The following is a 21108-nucleotide window of genomic DNA, read 5'->3' on the forward strand; positions in this document are numbered from 1 at the left end:
ATATATCATATAGGATCATACATACATATTTAATGGTACTAAGATTGTTTCCGAACTGGTATCACAGTCTGGTCGTTTTACTTTATTTTCTACATAAAGTTTTCACTTAAGATAAAAATTAAAATTGAAATCACTCTTGCAATAGTGGCTCTGATGAAGGCCTGAAATTTGTGCCAAAATGTTGACCATCTTCTAATACAATTGAAATCAATGGTTTTATTATTTTTTCTTCCATGAAGGGATAAAGTTTTTAAATATAATATGCAAGTCAAAATGATCATATGTAAAAAATTGTTGGATTCTTCATATCTTGAAATGTAAAACCTCAAATTTTAAGTGTGGTTTTACCTTTTTTTTACATACATTGAATGCTAGTTACATAGTGACTGGATATCTCATAGTGTTGTCACCCCCTCATGAAATAAGTAAAAAAGAGTTAATAAGAAAATGATGGGGAAATTCTGAACAAGACTGCAAACAGCAAAAGAACAAAGTTCATAAAAATTCCTTGGTAACTAAATGTAGCAATATGCAACTTACAAAATTATCCTAATCATTTACCTAGTAATGTATGTACATTAAAAATGGAAAAAAAAAGTGTTTGTTTCGTTTTTATTTAGTTAAATATGAAATATTATATATATTTAATTAGAAAATATATTTCATTTACGGTATTTTTTTAGTACAAATGTTCATTATTCTTCTAAAAAAATTAAAATTGATTAGACAATATAGATTATTTAGGGTAATATTTGTTTTATATTTTCTCGGTAAAAGTATACATTATGTTTCTAAGTACCAATCAAACATACGTATTACTTTTTATTTTGTATACATTTTTATTAATGTTCTAATGTATTGAGAAAATTACAGTATTATGTACTTATAACTTTTATCCAAAATAAGTGACCCACACGTATGAGTTGTGGAATCATAAGTTTGTTCATTCATATTTTTTAAAACTTGATTTATGGGAGGGAGGTCTGAGGTGAGGTAGGTCTGTGTATTTCCAATGTGGCCCCACCCCCTGTCAAACCGTTAAACAAACAAAACAAAAAGCTTTATTTTTGTCAATTAGAGAAGAGTGAAATGTGCTGATGGAGAATAAAATTAGAATCTGTGTTCATAGTGGAGATTTATGAAATAGTGTTTCAAATGCATAAAATTTGTATCTTTATTGCCAGGACCTTAATTAAATTGTCCGTTAACCCACTACACAATAAATAGGTGGGTCTGTCGAACCCAGCAACAATTATTTGTCTTTGAATTGTATTATATATTAAATATAAAACGCACTAATTATTGAAATTATTTCTTCAGAAATGGATGGACAAAACACCCACACTGAGGGACAAACAAATATCACTATGGGGCCCTCGGACCCACCTTTTGCTTTGTGGGTTAACAGGGGGTGGTAAGGTTATGCTAGAGATGGATATATGTGAAAAGTTTCACCGTAATCCCTTGAGTAGGAGGTTTGGCATTGATCTGTAGTGGTTCCATATGAGGATGAAAGGCTTCTGACACCTGAAGTTGGAGCAGATATTTGTCTAAATTTGTTGAAGGCTTATAAATAGTTATATTTTTCACTCTCAAGAGCAAGGTTCCTCTGATTTTCATATTTTAAGCCTGTGTTAAATAGTTTTGGTCATGACGGGCTTTTATACTACAGTCTATATAACTTACTGGGTAGCCACCATATGAGTGTGTTTTTTGCATTTGTGATTTTACCAGTTGGTGCTCTGAATTATTATAATTTTCTTCCTATGTTTCTCAAATCTAATACATGATTATACCAGTCTGATTTTCTAGAATACTTCTAATTCTATGCTGTTATTAGTATTTTAAGGTCAATAAAAAATAGTGACGGTTAGTACTGTTTATTTGAGTGGAACATGCAAAATGAATGTCACACTTTGTTCCCTACTTCTTCATTGTCTCTCTTGATAGAGATGGTAAACACTATGAATTAGTGTTGTAACTTACTAAATATTTTTCAATATTTTCGAAGTCAAAAACAAATTCCCTCCTCCCCCCCCCCCAAAAAAAAATAGCATAAATGTATAATATAACATTGGAAGGCTAAAAATTTAATATCTAATTTATGAATTCACGTAATAATGAAAGTAATAGAGTGTCTTGAAAAAGGCGTAAACTCGATGTAAAGACATGAGGTAATTAATTGTTTTAAATTAATCTCCTGAACCGTCAATAATTTTTACTTTTACTTTTGGAGATTTAATTTTTATTGTAAGTAGAACTCAGATGATAAGAGAAATTTGTGCAATGCAGGCACTGCATCAGATTTTTTTTTTCATTGAGGAAGTGCACAGTTTAAAGAAGATTAGAGGTCTATATTGAAATTTGGGTATAAATCCTTGACTAATGGTCCAAAGACAGGTAACAAACGGAAACTGAAAATAACTCAAAATGTCATTAATTTATAACATTTTACAACTGAAATAATTTTTTTTTTGTTTTAATCTTTATCTATTATTTTATAGGTAATTCTGGGAAACACTGCTACCACTATTGCCTATCTGCAGCCAATATTACTTCATGCTTATCATTTGTGCTGCTTATGGATTTCTCTACTAATGATTTGTTTTGAAAAACTGTTCACTGAAATAAATTGTTCCAAAGATGAAAGCACAAGAACATGTTATCCTACTTAAATGTTTTATTGTGGTTAGTGCAATATAATATGATTTTACTTATAAGATATGAAGCTGAAAAAATTCCATCATTGGCATCATTGTATGAAACATGGCAGAAATGCTTATTGCTCACATTTTCTCCTCTAACTATGAAAGAAAAATTTAAAATATGTACAAATATGTAGTAAAGCTCTCTTTTTTTAAAGATGTATATAAGAATTAGTATGTTTCATTTTAAGAATTTTTTTTATAATATGTTTAACACATTCCAATAAAAATATATTTATTTAATTTTAATAAGAAGTATTATATGTAATATGTTGAATCAGTGCAAAATTATCAAGTAAAGGTAATATGTACAACATTTTAAACAATTGCTGATAACAGCATTTGTCCCTTTATATTGTATCTTTAAAGGCAGCCAAATAATTTGGATAATTTTGTTTTAAGCAATTCGAAGTTGTTAGCTTTTTTAATTTATAAACTTATGAAAGACTCAGTTTTACTGATATTTGAAATTTGTGGGCTAATATGGTTTGATTAATATTTGTTTTATTTTTATAAATACCAAAAGCCTCTTTCTCTACATTGATAACTGTTTTATTATTTTCATTTTATAAAGTTAATCAATTCTGTGCCTTAAATACATTACTTATTATAATAAAATAAAATTAATTATTTTAACTTAATATCTCAGTTGCTTCAAAGCTTCTAAAACAAATTATGCACAAAAATGCATATTGGTTAATTGATTTTTATTATTAGGAAAAGTATCATATAATTTTTAAGTATAATTTATAAAAAAGTTTATAATTAATATATATATTTATAGTTTATGTTTTAATGTTGTGAAAGAAAGAAATATATATACTTATGTTTATGGTTAAACCATTATTTTGTTTGTTCTATTTCTTCTATTTTCCCTATAATAAATATTAGTCAAGTTGACTGAATTTTTTTCTCATTTTATTCAACCACCACATTCCTTTAACCTCAAATCATTCTTCAGAAACAGATTTAGGGTGGAAAATTTTAAATCTGAATGGCATTTTTATTCATATGTTGTGGCAAGGTGTAGATAGAAAAAAATTGTAATTATTGATTATCCAAATGGCAGCTATCAAGATGACTTAATGAAGGAAGAAATAATATTGGCAATATGTAACACCGTGTGTATTACTTATACATTCTTGGCAATCCATTTGTTTCTCTGAAACCAAGTTATATTGTATCTAAATGATAAAGATGTACTCACTATGGTTTGCTACTGTGCAAGACATCACTGCTTTGCTACAATTATGGCACATTTGACATAATAAGCTTTTTATTTATTTTCTATTTAACCTATTCCATAGATTATAACATGGACTGGGATTACTTTGTGACAACCCTACTAGCTTTAGGACAGTCAGAGGAAGAAAGTAAAATTTTTTTTCAGATGTGCCACATTCAAAGGCGGCAGGTGTTTTATGGAGTCACTGGTCTAAAATTTAGGAAGGACAGTTAAAATAATTAATGGAAGATTATTGATTGACCGTGTGTATAGATGAATGGAATATGGTCCTCCGGGTGCGGTAAAAAAAAAACTGAAATAGTAAATAATTATACTATTTTTATTGAGCCAACGTTTCGCCCCACGTTGTAGGGCTTCGTCAGGGCTAAAAAAGATACAAACACTAAAGTTATAAAAAGGAAAAAAGAAAAAACATAAGTGGTAAATAACAGGGGTATAAAATGAAAAGTAAGATATAATAAGAAAAATTAAAGGTTGTAAATAGTAAATGAAAAGGGTAATAGTAACAGATAGATAAGAGAAGAAATATTAAAGAAAGTACAAATAAAGAGATGAAAAAAAAAAAATAGAATTCAAATGATGAGACAGAATGCATACCTGTTTTGACGGCAGTCAAAGACAGAGTGACGGTTAGTATTGGGAGGAGTAGGGATGGCAGTTATGCCACAATAACGAAAATAATTTTAAAGTAAACATAGTAAAAAAGTATTTAAATCAAGTGAACAATAAATGGTAATATACATAATAGAGTGGGAGAAGAGATATTAATAAAAAAAAACTCCGATAGAAAAACAAAGGAAAAATAAAGTATAAAATAATGGGATTCAATGTGTGTAAGTGATTAAGAAACACAATATTCCAAATGAGTGGGGATACAGAAAAGTGTAAAATATAATAGAAAATTAATAATAAAGTAATTAATATAAGTACACTTAAGAAGGTAACACATGAATATAAATTAAAAGATAAGATACATGAATATAAATGAAACAGGAATGATAGTAAATATAAAAATAATTAAAGAAAAGGTGAGAATTTAGAGAAACAAGAATAAAAGATATGACAAGAAAGTGGGCTTCTGAAATGCAGAAAAAAGTGAAAAGAAGTATTATGAGGATTTTATTAAATTCAAAATGTGTCGATATGTAAGGGAGATGCAGTCTTTATCAACTTTATGATTGACGTAATTCTCAGTCAAATTTATGTAAATGGACTTTGAAATGAGACGTCATTATTTTTATATTTACTATCCTTCCTGTTTCATTTATATTCATGTATCTTATCTTTTAATTTATATTCATGTGTTACCTTCTTAAGTGTACTTATATTAATTACTTTATTATTAATTTTCTATTATATTTTACACTTTTCTGTATCCCGACTCATTTGGTATATTGTGTTTATTAATCACTTACACACATTGTATCCCTTTATTTTTCCTTTGTTTTTCTATCTGAGTTTTTTTTTTTATTTTATTAATATCTCTTCTCCCCCTCTGTTATGTATATTACCATTTATTTTTCACCTAATTTAAATACTTTTTTACTATGTTTACTTTAAAATTATTTTCGTTATTGTGGCATAACTGCCATCCCCACTCCTCCCAATACTAACCGTCACTCTGTCTTTGACTGCCATCAAAATAGGTATGCATTCTGTCTCATCATTTGATTTGTAATTTTTTTTTTTTCTTTTTTCATCTCTTTATTTGTACTTTCTTTAATATTTCTTCTCCTATCTATCTGTTACTATTACCCTTTTCATTTACAATTAACAACCTTTAATTTTTCTTATTATATCTTATTTTTCATTTTATACCCCTGTTATTTTCCACTTATGTTTTTTCTTTTTTCCTTTTTGTAACTTTAGTGTTTGTATCTTTTTTAGCCCTGATGAAGCCCTGGAACGTGGGGGGAAACGTTGGCTCAATAAAAATAATATAATTATTTACTATTTGATTTTTTTTTTAAACCGCACCCGGACCATATTCCATTCATTAAAATAATTAAATAAGAAATTTCTTATTTTAAGATTAAATTTGCTATGAGAGGATGTTTCATAACATTAAGGACATTTGTAATTGAATAATCCTTCAGGTAAAAAATAGTAAAGGCATTTTTACAAAATGTTTTAGTAAAGGTATTTCAAAAATAGAATAAAAATAGTAAACAAATTTTCTAATATAAAAAAAAATCGTCGGTTGAGGAGGGGTATTCATTATCAACAATAAAGTTATCAACAGCAATATTATGTTGACTTCTACAGGCTCTAATAAATTTTACAGTAACAGACTGTGTTTTTGGACTGCTAAGTGACAAGGAAGTTACGCATTTCTTGAGATTATTCATTATCTTTGAGTGAAACCAATTCTATATAATTTTTGTTTTACTTCGTAGACAAATTTAATAAAAGAAAATATAATGACAACTCTGTTCTGATCTGCTTTTTAATAATGCAGTATCTTCCAAAAAATCAATTTTGAGATTGGATGGTCCATAGTCTGTTACGTTTAATATATTATCATAAATAATATTTTGATCTGCATCGAGATCTTCGAACATTTCTCGTTGTTTTTGTTGTGGATCAGGGAGAGTTTTACAACATAAGATAAAGAGTGAAGATAAATGTGCTGTTCTCTAGGGTGAAACTACTTTATCTTTAGAACGCTTCTTCTCCTTAATCCTTCCTCTTCTACCACAGAGCAGATAGAGGAGCTTGCATATAGAACCAGATCCATAATCCTTGGACCTGCATCAGCTTGCTGAGTCTAATCCAGTCAGTTCCTCTCTTGTCTAAGCTTCTTTGACTGCACCATCCCAAGTATTTCTCGACCTTCTTCCATCAACCCTCGTTTCATACATTATTTTGGCCATCCTTTTTACATGGCCAAATCACCATAGTCTATTTTTTCTATAATATGTTTGGCCGATTTCACTCCCAGGTTACTTTTGATTGCAGTATTCCTAACTATATCCGTTTATCCTCCACAGGTACCTCATTTCCATTGTCCATGTCTTAAGGTAGTTCAGGACTCATTCACATAGGTCAGTAAGGCGATAAATGTCGACTTAAGTATATACTACTTTCTTGTAACTTTTTTCTTTACTAGGATACCAGCCTTGAGAGAGTGGAAGCATTTGCCGACCAATGTTATTCTTTCTCAGACTTCTTGTAACCAGCCGTTTTCCTTAAGGTGGGCCCCCAGGTACTTGAAAGCTCAAACTTACTCCAGCTCCTCTCCCTTCGGTCATATGATTTGATCTACTCTTTCTTCCCCTCTAACTATTTTCATGACTTAAGTTTTGCTTGTGTTAATTTCCATGTTTAACAGCTGTGATTATTATTTTAGGACTCTGAAATTTAATTGGAGATTTCTTCCGTTGTTCCCGAATAAAACTTTTTTTTTTATGATGCCCTTCCTGGTCATTTCTGACGTACAGGGGAGGGGTGGGGTTATCTAGAGGTGACCAACCTATTCTAACCATGGTGGGGGAGGGGTCAAGTCCAACCCCAGGCCGGATTTGAACCAGTGCCACCCACAGTTCTCAAGTTGCTAAGACCTGCGTCTCAATCTGGCGCACAGACGGCCTCTTCCCGAATATAACTGTCATCCCCATAAGCCAGGAGTGTGAGATAGACTGGACTTAATTATCTTTGACCCAGCCAATTAGGCCTCATTTTCGTTTTTGCCCAAGAGACTGAAGACTTATCACTGAAGACAGTGACATTTAGAGTACCACTATAAACAGTAGTGAGCTAAGACTACAACCCTGCCTTATTCCCTGGGTGCTCTCAAATTCCTTGGAAATATGGTTATTAGTTCTCATTACATTCCTTTACTTCTTACATAAACGTAAGTATAGTCCTCATCAGACCTGTTTTGACCTCGTGATCTTCCAGTACTTTGGCAATGGCTTCTTGACCCTGCCAAATGTTTGCGTTAGGTCCACGAAACAAAGTATTGACTTATTTTTTCTTTTCCAGGACCTTTTCAGAGAGCTGTCTCATTGCAAATATCAGATCCCCTGTGCTTTTTGCGACCTGAATCCATATTGTTCTAGTACCCCCTCAATGATTCTCCTTAGCCGCCTTTCTAGGATTTTAGAGTAGACCTTGCATGGTAGGCTGAGTAATGAGATACCTTGATGATTTTGATAGTCCCTATAGTCTCCTTGCATATGCTATAGTCCTCCATACATATGATGCTTATGTATTGGAATTATAATTGATATTTGCCAATCATTGGGAACTTCTTTCTTTTCCACAATTTCATTTAACAAGTGTTGTAGTATTTCTTGTCCCTTAGCTTCCATTTTCTTTATCATTTCAGGAGTGATACCGTTTATACCTGCTGCTTTACCCATTTCTAGTATATAAATATTATCAAAAGCTTTAATAAGTTTATTAGTATTTTTAAACTATTTATACTTTTTGCTAACTTAGATTACATATGATAGTTCTATCTGCCTTATTTTCTCTGATTATGTTGTGATCATAACACATTAGAGCATATGTGTACGTTACAATGATAGTTCATGTTTCAAAGAAAGGCTGAAATCTTATGAAATCTAGTAGTCATTCCCGACTTAAACTGAGCAACTTGGTATAAGTTTAATGATCAAATTGAAAAACCCGTGTAAAATGTTAGTGAAGCTTAATACTTTAACCAGGGTTGATGACACATTATCGTTAAACCATGGTGGTTTGGGATCATTAGCAAAGATAAACTATTGTCAAGGGGGGGGTCGCTTTTCTAGCTTGCGTTGGAAGTGGTAGAGAGAGCTCTAGCACCTTCCTTTCAGCTTTGATTGTCTTGAACTCTTATCAAGTACAGTCCTAGCTTTCACTAGATAGGATCCTTCTAGGTTCTGCCATCTTTACGGGTTTTTACACTCCTTAAAATTTTTTTATCAAATTTATTTTTTTAAGAATATAAATTTATATGCTTGCTGTTATTTTACACACATCAATAACATTTTTTTAACATGTTCAAAAGATTTTTTTTTAATTTAATTTAAAAAGTTTAAATTTTGCATGGTTTTGGAGTATTTCACGTTGTCTAAATGTTTAATGTTGTGACAAACAATAACTTTCTAGAGTCCTTATTCAGTAATTGAGTTAAAAAACCTGCAAAACATTCCTGTATCACCTGATTGCATACATAGATTCAGTGGCATACGTGAGTGCGTTGCTTTACCTCTTTTTTAACTCATGGATGAAAAAGAGGTATTCAAACTTTATTTGGCTAAATATTACATTATATACATATGATGCTTATTTAAATTAAAAGAAAAGAAAATAATAACAAAACAATGTTTTTCCAGGGGAGCCCACACAGTCAAAGTGTTAACAGTTCTCATTGAAAGCTAACCTCTTCTACAATGCTGTAGATAAACTTCAAAAGATGTCATAATAGTAATTGAAAGTCTATCTTTTTCAATATGACAAATGCATTTTTATTGTCTGAGTTGCCGACTTTAGCCTGCTTAAAAGGGATAAACAAATCCTTTTCAGTGGAGGTCAGTCCTAAAATCGGATAAAAAGTCTACTATGATTAGTGAATTTCAACTTTTCTTGAAATATCAACTATTATTGTAACATGCAAAAAACGCTGTTGAAAGCAGTAAAATATCCCTAATATACAACAGCACATTTATCTTTATTTTTTTCAATTGAATAAGGCCAGTGGGCTATGCTTTTACTTGACAAGATACTTCACAAAATAGTCCAACATTTTTGTACTGATGAGGCTATAATAATTGTAATGAAATGAAAGGGTCAACAGATTTTTTTTTCTAGCATCATGAAATAAAAGTTTCATTTATGGAAAATAAATAATTATACCATTTGATGGAATATGAACGTTCCAATGCTTACAGCTTATGGTTCCTTAACTCTTTGCTAAATACCTAATAGTTCTAGAAAAGGCCATACAAGAATCATATAGAACTAATCAGAGCATTGTAAATTTATAAGACTAGATACCAAGACAAACTTATGAAACCATTTTCTCAAAGGGATAACTTGCTTAAAAAATATATATATAATTTTAAGTTTTTATGCTTAATTAATAGAAATTTTTTGATAATACTCAGAGAGAGTGTATAATTTAAATTTTAGGGAATTAAAAAAAGAAATGGAAGGAATTTGAAGAAAATGCACAAATTATGACAAATTCAATTTTAATCTTATTTACAGCTTTACATATCATAGTCCTGGCTTTAATATAATTTGTACATAGCAATCGATACATTATACAATATCATTGTTTTAAAATATTTTTTTGGTATTTTTTTGTTTTAATATTTAGTACCTAAAACATTCTGTACAATATACAATCATTATTTGTGGTAAAAGGTCCTTCATCCCATAAAAGGAAAACAAATTGGGAAGCGGGACATTTACTTAGAATTTTAATTTGATATAAGTGTACACACACTCATCCACACATACTTTTACATACACCCATACGCACAAACAACATATGAATGTATCAATTAATCAAGATACCTAAATGGTTTTTGTTCATTATTTAAATAATATTTACAAAAATAATAGCTACATTAATGAAATAAAATCTGTGTGGTGTGTGTGTGTGTGTGTACATACATACACACATATATGAATAAATTTACATAAAATATAATATGTACAAGAGAGCTTTAAAAAAAAATCAGAAACACAGAACAAGTATATCAGTTGAATGAACTAAAGAATAAACCTTGTAATCTATGATAAAATAATGCCTTCGTATCGGAAGCCCAATACTTTTTTTAAATTGTTTCATGAACTTAAGTATGTTACACAATAAACATCATACACATTTATCATTAAAAATTTAAACAATTTAATTTTAACCTTAAGGATGAAGGGTGATAATTTTCTTGTTATTTAGTGCTTCTGGTGAGCAAAACATTACAAAAATCACTGATTATTTAGTCAATAACAACTCTCATAGGAATTCTACTAAGCAAATAAGACTATTTATTCAAAATATTATGTAAATTTAGTTTTGTTTTTCTCTCAAGTATAAAATAAATCATTCTTTCATTAATGTCTCCTACCTTGAACCTATTCTTCCTTATTAGCAAATATTTTTTTAAGTTAATACAAAAATTATAATTAAATAAATAAAAATTACACAATTCTTTTTAAGTCTTTCCTAATATTTACTGAATTTGCTTTCTGAATTTTTTTTCCTAATTTGTATTTAAATAAATCTCAACACAGTTTGGAACAATTATTATAAATTAAACTCTAATATCAGAAAGAACTGTGAAATATTATGAGTACTTCTCTATTTTCAAGATAAAAATAAATAAGGCTGAAAAATATCAACAAGCTCATTTTTGGAATATGAAAGTATCCAAATTAACACATATATTAATATGTGATATTATAGAATAAGATTACTAAAATAAACACCCTAAAAAGATTATCAATGTTTTTGGTTGAAAATAGAAATATTTCTCACTGCTTGAATTTAAATGTTATTCATAAGATATTTGTTCTGTGTTTCTTTACACCAAGTTACAATTGTTTGTGTAAAAATGATTGAAAACAAAAATCTTCAAACTTTCCTTACTTGTTTTTTAATTAATTATAATTGTATTAACAATCAACATAAAAGTCTTACAACTGTTTTTATGTACAGTGGACCCCTTAAATATGTTCCCACAGCTATATTTATCTTGAAATAAAACAAAAATTACAACCAGTACTTGAGTACTAACATGAAAGGAGGAAACACAAACCATTTGTGTTGATATTAAAAAAAAAAAAAAAAAAAAAAAACCAACATTATATTATGTAAGGAGAATAACATTAACAAAATTTTTCAATAATTTTATATACAAACAAAATAAATCCTGTTTCTTTCTATTAATTTCAAAAGAAAATTTTTACAAAACTTAAAAAGGTTTTCTCTAAAGCAATAAGCCTTCAATAATAGAACTATAAAAAGAAAAGTAGCCATATTTATTATGAAAATTTTCTCCCAAACAGTCATAACCATTGGAATGTGCATACCATAGAGCCGATGGTTAACTGTATCTTCTTTTCAAAAATAACAACTATGAAACAATGCAATGAATTAATTAAAATTGAGATACCGTGGCTCATGTAACTGATCAAATGGCAGCTTTTTTCATTTTTAAATGAATATAAAAGTTATTATATTTATGTACCAATTTAATTCATGTACCAAATTAAGCGTTCCAGAATTAAATTCTTTAATCTTACAGATTAACTTAAAACACTTCAAAAATGTCATGTTCCTCCTCTATACTGTCTATTACTACTGGAATAGAACTTCATCCATATTGTAAATCACTTTTAACACAATTAAAAATTGTTTTTGATCAGAAAATGAAGTACCGAAATCAAATCTTATATTTCTTGAATTACTGAAATCAAGAAATATAAGAAAAAACAGCCATATTTTTCTGAAAATATAGTTAAAATTAAGAAACATAAGAAAGCATTAAAAAATATATATATATAAATTCTGGTTTTCAGAAAAAGCAGCTTTATTTTTCTGAAGGCATTATTCCAATTAAGAAATAAAATAAAAATTTTGGTTTTTAGAAAAAAAGAGCTCTATTTTTCTGAAGGCATTACTGCAACCACAAAATAAAATAGATAAATATATATAGATAAATATATATATAAATTTTGGTTTTTAAAGAACAAAAAAAAGTCTTTTAAGGAGGTTTCACTGTGTTACTACTTATAAATCTCATTGATTGTTTTAATTAATTTTTTTTTATTTATACTTTTTCTCCATATTTCTATCTATCATTTTTCACTCATATTATATGCAGAACAGATAAGCATAAAATGCTAGCATTAGTAACAATAGCCAAATTGTACACAGGCAGATTGTATGTCGCTATGTACAGCAATCTGTCCAATGGATAGATAGATAGAAACACACACACACCCACACAAAAAGAGAGATTTAAATATTTATCAGAAAGTTATTTCATCGCTAAAAAACAAACAATAAAATAACAAATCATTAATAAATGTAAACATTTCATTTGATGTAATTATGGTGTATTTGATCATATTCTAACAGGCTGGCAATATCTCTAAATCAGCAAAATACAATGATTTAGGAAGAAACAGGAGGGAGGTAAGAAAGTAATGAAAAGAAGGAAAAAGTTTTGCTAAAGGCACGTAAGTCTCAGGTGTAGCCGCTGTCACTTATCTTTGCTACTGCGTCTCCGTTTTCCACCTCCTTCATCTTCTGAAAATAAATTGAATATAAAAATCATATATAACATAAATATTTTCTTTAGATAATAGTTAATCAGGTGAAACCTCCCATATTACAACCAGAGTATTCAATGGGAAGCAATGGAAAGAGAGCATAAAAATAAGAGAGCAATGACAGAAGTTAAGATGAACTACTAAATGCCTACATTTAGCTTTGAGCAGTTCACTAGCGCATCTTTATACAACAGTAGACCAGACGCCTAAAATCAGATGGAGCAAAAACAGATCCCTGGGAAATACTGAAAATACTTGACCAACAAATACAGAATAACAGTAATGGATTTACAGGAAAACATATAAACTTAGCACTCTTTCAATTTTAAAAGAGTTTATTAGTTCTTTTATGGGTCCTTCCACTTTTTCACAAACTGATAGAATTTCAGAAAAACGATCTTAAATCATTATGCTTTTAAATTTACAAGAATTCATCATATTTCCACAAAAATGTAGTTTAAAAAATCAGATTTACAAGTAGAAAGGCATATGTATATAATTGATGGATAGAGGAAACAATGGAATTTGAGAGGACTGAGGAAAAGAAAGGGAATGATTGGTTGTTTGGCAGTGGTCATAAAATATAAGCTCATATTGGTTAAGAAAAATAAATTAGACTGAGAAAGTAAGTTAGATGACATATGGTGAAATTTGAATTTAATAACTAAATAATAGGAAATATACTCATATTATATACTTCCATTATTTAACAGAAAGTCCTAATTTAATAACCAAAATACGTAAGTGAAAATACTTTGCAAAAATATTTTATTAACATAATTCCTTAATTTCTATTAACAGAAATTATGGAGTACTCCTCAGTCTTCAAGGCCTAGTCTTCAGGGTGTTGGTATAAGTTATGCTTAGTGAAGTTTCATTTGGTAGTGAAGCTGCCTTTGTAATCTTTTTCAGTTTTCCTACAGTGCACTAAGCTCTAGAATTTCAAATGAAAAGGGGTGTTATGAATGGATTCTTAATTGTTTAATTATGAATAAGGAGTAATTAATTATAAAACAATTTTATGTTAGGGATTATTTCAATCCAGTGTGACCTGAGGGCAATACTAATTTTTTGTACTACAATTACTAAAATCGCATATTATAAAACTAATGTAAAGAACAAAATTGCTTCAGAAGTTTATTTTCTATAAGAATCCTTTATCATAATTTAAATGTCATCGGCTGACAGCGGATACCAAATCCCTACAGACGATTCTCAAGTAACTGCCAATTTTCAGGTCTCAACTTAAAAAAGACATTTTTTTTTCTAAAATTAAAATAAAAAAGGTTGAAATCTTATGTTATTTCTAAACTAACACCACTATCAAGTGAAACTTGAATCCAACATCAACCCGTCAAATTTTAATTTGAAAATTTCATACTCATTACAATGAGGTAATAAGGCCTCAGACACAGTGGCTATTAAGTGCACAGAATTTAAAGTATCTCTAACCATTACATTGAGAACAGGTCACAACACTGAGAATGTGACTATACCTTTACCCGAAAGAAACGTTCTAATGAATAGAAGTAAAAGAAAAATTTTCTTCAACAAATGTTTGGCCAGCAATGAAAACAGGTCTCTTCTACAAAACAAGCTTTACCTAAAACTCTGAAATGACCTCTGACTTGACACGAGGGACTCCCTTTATATGTTCTCCAAGGTACATAAAATGAAAATGCTATTGACTTAATATACATTTTTGGATTTCTGATGTTTTACGTTCTCATGTTTTTTGAGGTGCAGAAAATGAAAAAGGTGTCAAAAAGTTCATTTGTTGATTTATTTTATCTATTCTAATTTCTAATATATTAGGGTCCTTTTAAATGTTATCAAAATAGCAGAAAATGAAAATGTTATGGATTTAAAGAATGCGCACTCAAATTAATTCTAACTATTAGAATTTCTTCTACATTAAATTCTATTAGTATGTTTTTAAAGGAGGTAGTAATCAAAAACTACTATTAAAATTGAACTAAAAAATCTTAAACCAATAGATAGTATATTAAATTGATAACACTTAAAACAATTATTGTAGAATTCTAATACATTACTTCTGATCTTTAATTCAAAATGAGGTGTAGATAGTTGATCGTAGATTACTGATTGGAGAAGTGCCCTATATGAATTTACTTAAAATCTGATTTACTATCAGAATTCATCAAAAAATTACTCAATTCTATTGGAAATGCCAGAGTTTGTTGCACTTGAGAAGAACCAGAGAAGGTTACAAAATTAACAATACCCACAAAAGAAGGACCATATGCCACTTTTATGTCCCAGAAAACCAAATAAAAATTCCAAAAATTTTAGAGGTTAGGGTGGGGGAATTTCCTACTAACAATAAAAACTGGACACAAGCTTTTTCTTAAGTCATTTTGTTAAACTCCTGATACTAGCAAAACAATATATAAAATTAGCCCCTCATAACCACTTTGTTTTTTTGGTAATAGTTAAAAGTAATACAATAACCTCTAGGAAAGAGGATATATCCATAGTAATCTACAATAGCTAGTTGCATCTTCCAATTTATTGGCAATCCTTATCAATGATAGTTTAGTCCTACCAATTTTTAATATAATTTCATAATAAATTCAGAGGATAATCATTTCAGAAAGAGTTATAGAACATTTACTACTACATAAGAAGATGGTCAGGGTTGCGGTCAAGAGAGAAACAAAAAGTTTACAACTATTTGTTTCTCTCTTGACCGCAACCCTGACCATCTTCTTATATATCAATTTTTACGGTCAACTATATATACATATTTACTGCTACAGTTTTAATAAACTATTCCCAAGATTTATTTGAACATCATAGGACTAGTTTTACCCAAGAGCTCTATTTTTTCTATTCAGCACACTATAATTAAAGATAGGAAAAAATAAACTAAAGTTCTTTTAGTAAGAGATTTAGCCTTCACTGAAAGCCTCAAAAGTATATTAATTTGATCACTAATTATAATAAACAGATTAAATAAAACGTATTAAGTAAGTCAATAGAAAATGGTCAAAACTAAATGCAATACCAACATTTATTGCTATGACTAAAATAATAATACAAAACTCCTACAAAGAATACTGATATACATACACCATATCCTCCGTACGAAGTTAATACTAACTTTTTTGCTGGATAGTCCCCTTCCTTGTTGGTCTCTCACGTATTTCTGCTTGCCTCATTGAACGCCTTGAATTAAAAGTACTCCTTGATAAAGACCTGCAATAAATAATTAACTAAATGGGATTTGGGCTAAATATTTATTTCCAGATAAATTCAGAAATAAAAAAAATAAAGAGACTTTAATTGGGACGAGATGAAGAACAGGTTGAAATGGATTTTGTAAAAGGAAAAGAATATTAATTTAATTGTAACCGTTCACGATATTTTGCCGTTTTGACGACTTGCCTACAAACATTTCGGAAAAAATTATCAAAAGAGGTACGAATTGTTTTAGGTTTTATTTTGTTTTTACGATATACACCTTCAGGATGTGTCGGATCAAAAAAGTGCCCTTTGTTAATTTGTCTTAAAATCTGACTCATCAGAACCCCTATCCCATTAGTTATTCCAGAGTTAAGTGTGCTGCAGAAGAATTGAATAAGGTTAGAACATTAATAATATCCTCAAAAAATAGACCAAATGCCACAAATAAGACCCAGTGAACATCAAATAAAAATACTCAAAATTGTAGAGGTTAACAGAGTGAACATATGTACTGGACACTTTATGTATGTGTATATGCAATATATATTTTTATATCCATGGAAGTTTTGAAAGATGTAATTTATAGCCATTGACAAAATATAAACATCAAAATGAATATGTGAATGGAAAAAGGAGAATAATGTTGAAAATTTGAACATATCACTAAATGAGGAGATGGTTGGGAGTGTGATCAATGAAGAACATAAATAAGTAAAACTTATTTTATTAGCGCCAAAATTCCATGCCTTCATTAGGATGACTTATGCCAGATAATAAGTATAAAAGTCATTTGTGTTCTTCATTGATTGAACCACCAAATATCTTCTAAATAAAATATCCATGGTTAATAACTAACACTTCATATCAATAAATATAATAATAATTTGATATTTTAAGATTAGAAAAGTTTAAAATTACATTATAATCATGATTAGGTAACTAATTAGTTTTTTTGGTAGTTCTTTTTTAATTGAATTGTAATAGATGATAAATTGCATTAAGATTTATTTTGAAAGTAAATAATATTTCTGAATCCATTTAAACATGATTTAAAGACTTTAAAAAATGTAAAAGTCACTAAATACTTTTTGTAGATATTACAACATTAAAAGTGAGAGTTGTTAAGTGACTTTTTATCAAATAAAAATGAGGCAGGGAAATAAGCTGTTTTGGGGGTTGGAAACAGCCTAATCTAACTTTGATGCCTAAATTAAGCACTGAAGATGGTATTAAACCTTATAATTTGTCAATGTAGGACCAGCTGCAGGTACAAATGTGGATCTAGAAAAAATGGAATCATATATACTGCCACCTGCCCCAGAGACTGCTTTGAAAGTTCATCACCTTTTGAAAAGTTTATCCTGATGGAAGATGAAATGAAAATCAAAATAGTTTGAAATTTTTCATTGAAGCCCTATTAGTCAAAATTATTAGAGACTTGAATAAATTATCCTTTTATATAACATAGAATTTTGTTCATTTTTCATTTTGCCATCGTTTAAGTCAATAAAAAAATGTTATTACTTAAAGTTATTATTCTATCCACTGACCAAAGCATTACTTAATAAGTTCAAGTTTACTAGGCACTATGTAAGTGTTGTGCTGCTCTCTGACACAGATATGACTTTAGCCAATTTTCTTGATTTTTGAACTGGATTTTCTCTTTAGGAAGTCTGGTGAGTCAATTCATAAAAAAATTTTTGAGGTTAATAACTTCCAGTTGAGTGAAATTTGTATTAAATTATCATAACATGGTACAACATTCGTATACATAGAGTAATGGCTGTGCTAAGGAGAGGTGAAGATGCTCAAATAAGTTATGGTAGAAAAGAGAGAACAGTGTAAAGTGCGACATGATTTCCTATATGAAATTATGAGGTTTAAAGTACATGAATATGGGACAGTGGTCCCGAAACGTTGTACCATGTTATGATAATTTAATACAAATTTCATTCAACTGGAAGTTATTAACCTCAAAAAATTTTTTATGAATTGATTTTTGAACGTTATTATCTTAAACACTATGGATTCTACAGATAAAATAGACACTTTTAAGGCATATGTCAGAACCATTATAACATCCTTCTTAGCACGTGAGATTAACAAGTTTCTTTAGGTAATTCCCCACTCTTTTTTTTTCCTTTACAATCAAAGCTCTGATCCCAGGTAATTTACCAGGTTTTTTACAATATTCATTGCCTCAGCTTGAGATTTTTCAAAATTTCAATATAGAAGATGAATGAAGAAGGCTCTATTTGCAATTGGTTTATGTAGGTTGATCAGAATAATTGATCATGTATTATGGTTAAAATTGAATTATTTACATATTCCTTCATTTATACTGAAGTCTTAAAGCTTACCATTATGAAGTCTGCATAGCATTCATTCACTTCAAAGCTCTTTTCCTTTGCCTCTCTTAATACAGTCTCAGTAAGTTTTCCTACTTCCTCTTGTTTACTTTTCAGGACTTATAACATCTGCCTGCCTGAGTATTTAATATTTCATTTTAACTACATCACTCTTTTTTCATAATCAATAATTTAATAATGATGGAAGGTAGTAAAATAGGGATGACAAAAAGTGCTAAGGCAGTATAGGTATTAAAGTACTGCACCTTAATGAGCAGGATAATAAAATAGTTAAAAACTACAGAAAATAGAAACAATGAGAACAAATAGGGTTTGATAAAAAAAAAAAAAAAAAAATGCATCTGAACAAAAATAAGAAAAGTTAACTATAAAAAGATTCTGCGAAAAATAAAATAAAAAGAAGCAATAGATTACTTGTCTTCATTTGTTCTCAGTCTGTCTTCATCATCTTTCCGTTTGATTTCATCATCAGAGGATTCAGCAGCTTCTCCTGGAATAGAAGAATACCAGTTAATTTTCAACTATAACCACCAACACATTATTAAGAATAATACCAAATTCATCAATAGAAAAAATTTATTAAGCCTCTACAATTTTTAAAAGTTAGAGCTTCACCATATTTAAAACTCTATAAACCCTGCATTTTGTCAGTTCTTAACAATATCAATTTAAAAAATTAAATATATTTGTTTCTAGATGCCACTATAGACTATGAAGATCACAGGCGATGCGATGTGGTCTTCTTATAGGCATTATAACATACAAATCAGTCAACTCCAAAGATTTTGGCTGTTAAAATGTCAGCAGGAGCAAGGGGACCTGCATTACTTTCCCTGAAGCAGATTTTTCGTAGACAAAACCTCTGGGCATCTATCGGACAGCCTGGAAGACCAAATCACGATTTCCTATTATAGTACAAGGGTGAGGCCATTCACTCCATCCCCCCAGAGAGGGAGGTAGAGGGGGAAGGAGGGAGGGAGGGAGGGAGAAAGAGAGAGAGAGAGAGAGAGAGAGAGAGAGAGAGAGAGAGAGAGAGAGAGAGAGAGAGAGAGAGAGAGAGAGAGAGAGAGAGAGAGAGAGAGAGAGAGAGAGAGAGCTGACCTTTTTTTCATTTGAAGTGAAAATTACTATGTCCACAAGCTTTAACATTTAATCGAGGAAGAGTGACTGGAACCATGGTGTGGTCAGCCAAGCAGGTGGCAGCTTCACAGTCCTATAGCTGACTGGCACTGAGTAATACAACAGTTTAAGACGGACTTACCCACTGCAGTTTATAAGGTATGAAGGTAGGAAAACGGCAATAGTCCCAGATAAAGAGAAGAAATATTAAAGAAAGTATAAATTAAGAGATGAAAAGGGATGAGAATAAAATCAAATGAAAATGAACGAGACAAACTTCATAGCTGTTTTGACGGAAGTCAAAGTCAGAGTGAACCGTTGGAAAGAGTGGGGATGGGAGTTAAGTACGTCACATTTGAAAATAATTATAAAGTAAACAATGTAAAAAACATCAAAATTAGGTAAACAATAAATGATAATATACATAATAGAGGGGGAGAAGAAATATTTAAAAAAATATATAAATTATAAAATAAAAAAAATTAAAATTTACATGGATAGAAAAACAAAGAAGAAATAAAGTTAAAACAAAAAGATAAATATAGACTATATCAGAAGAATGTACGATAACAGCCATTTTCTAAGTAAAATAAAAGGGTAATATGCAACTTGGTACTTACTTAGAAATTTTAATAGGTCAATAAGCATATAAAATACAATCAATTACAAAATCTAACCGACTTCTTCCTATTATGGGTTATGGATATTTATCAATGTAGATTCAGACCAATCAGGTTAACGAAGCACCAACAAACCTTATTCTCTAAATCATTTCCACGAGAGGTAGGGAGTTTGAGATGTATATCTCTCCAAAACCAGAAGTATTATCAACATTTACAATAACAGACATTGAATGTGTGGTTCAGGTTCAAGGTTAAAGATGTCAATGTGTTGTTTTGCAAGAGAAGAATGAGACAGGTGGACCTATAGGTATGACATTTTTTAATCCTACCTTAGAGAAAGAAATGAGACTCAGAAATACAGCACACCAACACAATCTGGAATAATTTAGGGCAACTGTTGGTATTTGCAGAAAATATAGATATAGTAAGAGGTTATTACAGCCCCCACTCAGGTTGGTTACCTCTAGATAATTCCCCTCCCCGCAAGTCAGAAATGACTAGGAAGGGGGTCATAAAAAAAAGTATCCAAAGGAGGGTTCAGTAAAGTAGCAATTGGCTCAATCAAT

The 21108-nt window shown here is 29.8% G+C and overlaps 2 protein-coding genes across 13 annotated transcripts in view; one reads left to right on the forward strand and one right to left on the reverse strand.

Annotated features, from left to right (window-relative positions):
* The window catches only part of cora (coracle), a 51090-nt gene extending 47480 nt beyond the window's left edge, over positions 1–3610 (forward strand). For all 4 annotated transcript variants that reach the window (XM_014438810.2, XM_014438808.3, XM_014438811.3 and 1 more), the window contains one exon: positions 2505–3610. The gene's annotated coding sequence lies outside the window, so the exon portion shown is untranslated. The remainder of the gene's footprint in view (positions 1–2504) is intronic.
* A 6506-nt stretch (positions 3611–10116) lies between these two features.
* LOC106692715 (uncharacterized) overlaps positions 10117–21108 on the reverse strand; it is a 70991-nt gene continuing 59999 nt past the window's right edge. For 2 of the 9 annotated variants that reach the window (XM_067053022.1, XM_014438821.2), the window contains exons 17-19: positions 19215–19290; positions 16349–16443; positions 10117–13201 (exon numbers count right to left, since the gene is read on the reverse strand). In XM_067053022.1, the coding sequence (XP_066909123.1) occupies positions 13155–13201; positions 16349–16443; positions 19215–19290 (218 nt within the window). In that variant the 3' untranslated portion in view covers positions 10117–13154. Of the gene's footprint in view, positions 13202–16317; positions 16444–18791; positions 18917–19214; positions 19291–21108 lie in introns of those variants that run through there. The other 7 variants (XR_010845015.1, XM_067053026.1, XM_067053023.1 and 4 more) reach the window with 6 other exon arrangements.

This window comes from Halyomorpha halys, unplaced genomic scaffold, assembly GCF_000696795.3.
Source record: "Halyomorpha halys isolate HHAL.00 unplaced genomic scaffold, Hhal_1.1 Scaffold68.1, whole genome shotgun sequence".
In the NCBI taxonomy this organism is placed as follows: domain Eukaryota; kingdom Metazoa; phylum Arthropoda; class Insecta; order Hemiptera; family Pentatomidae; genus Halyomorpha; species Halyomorpha halys.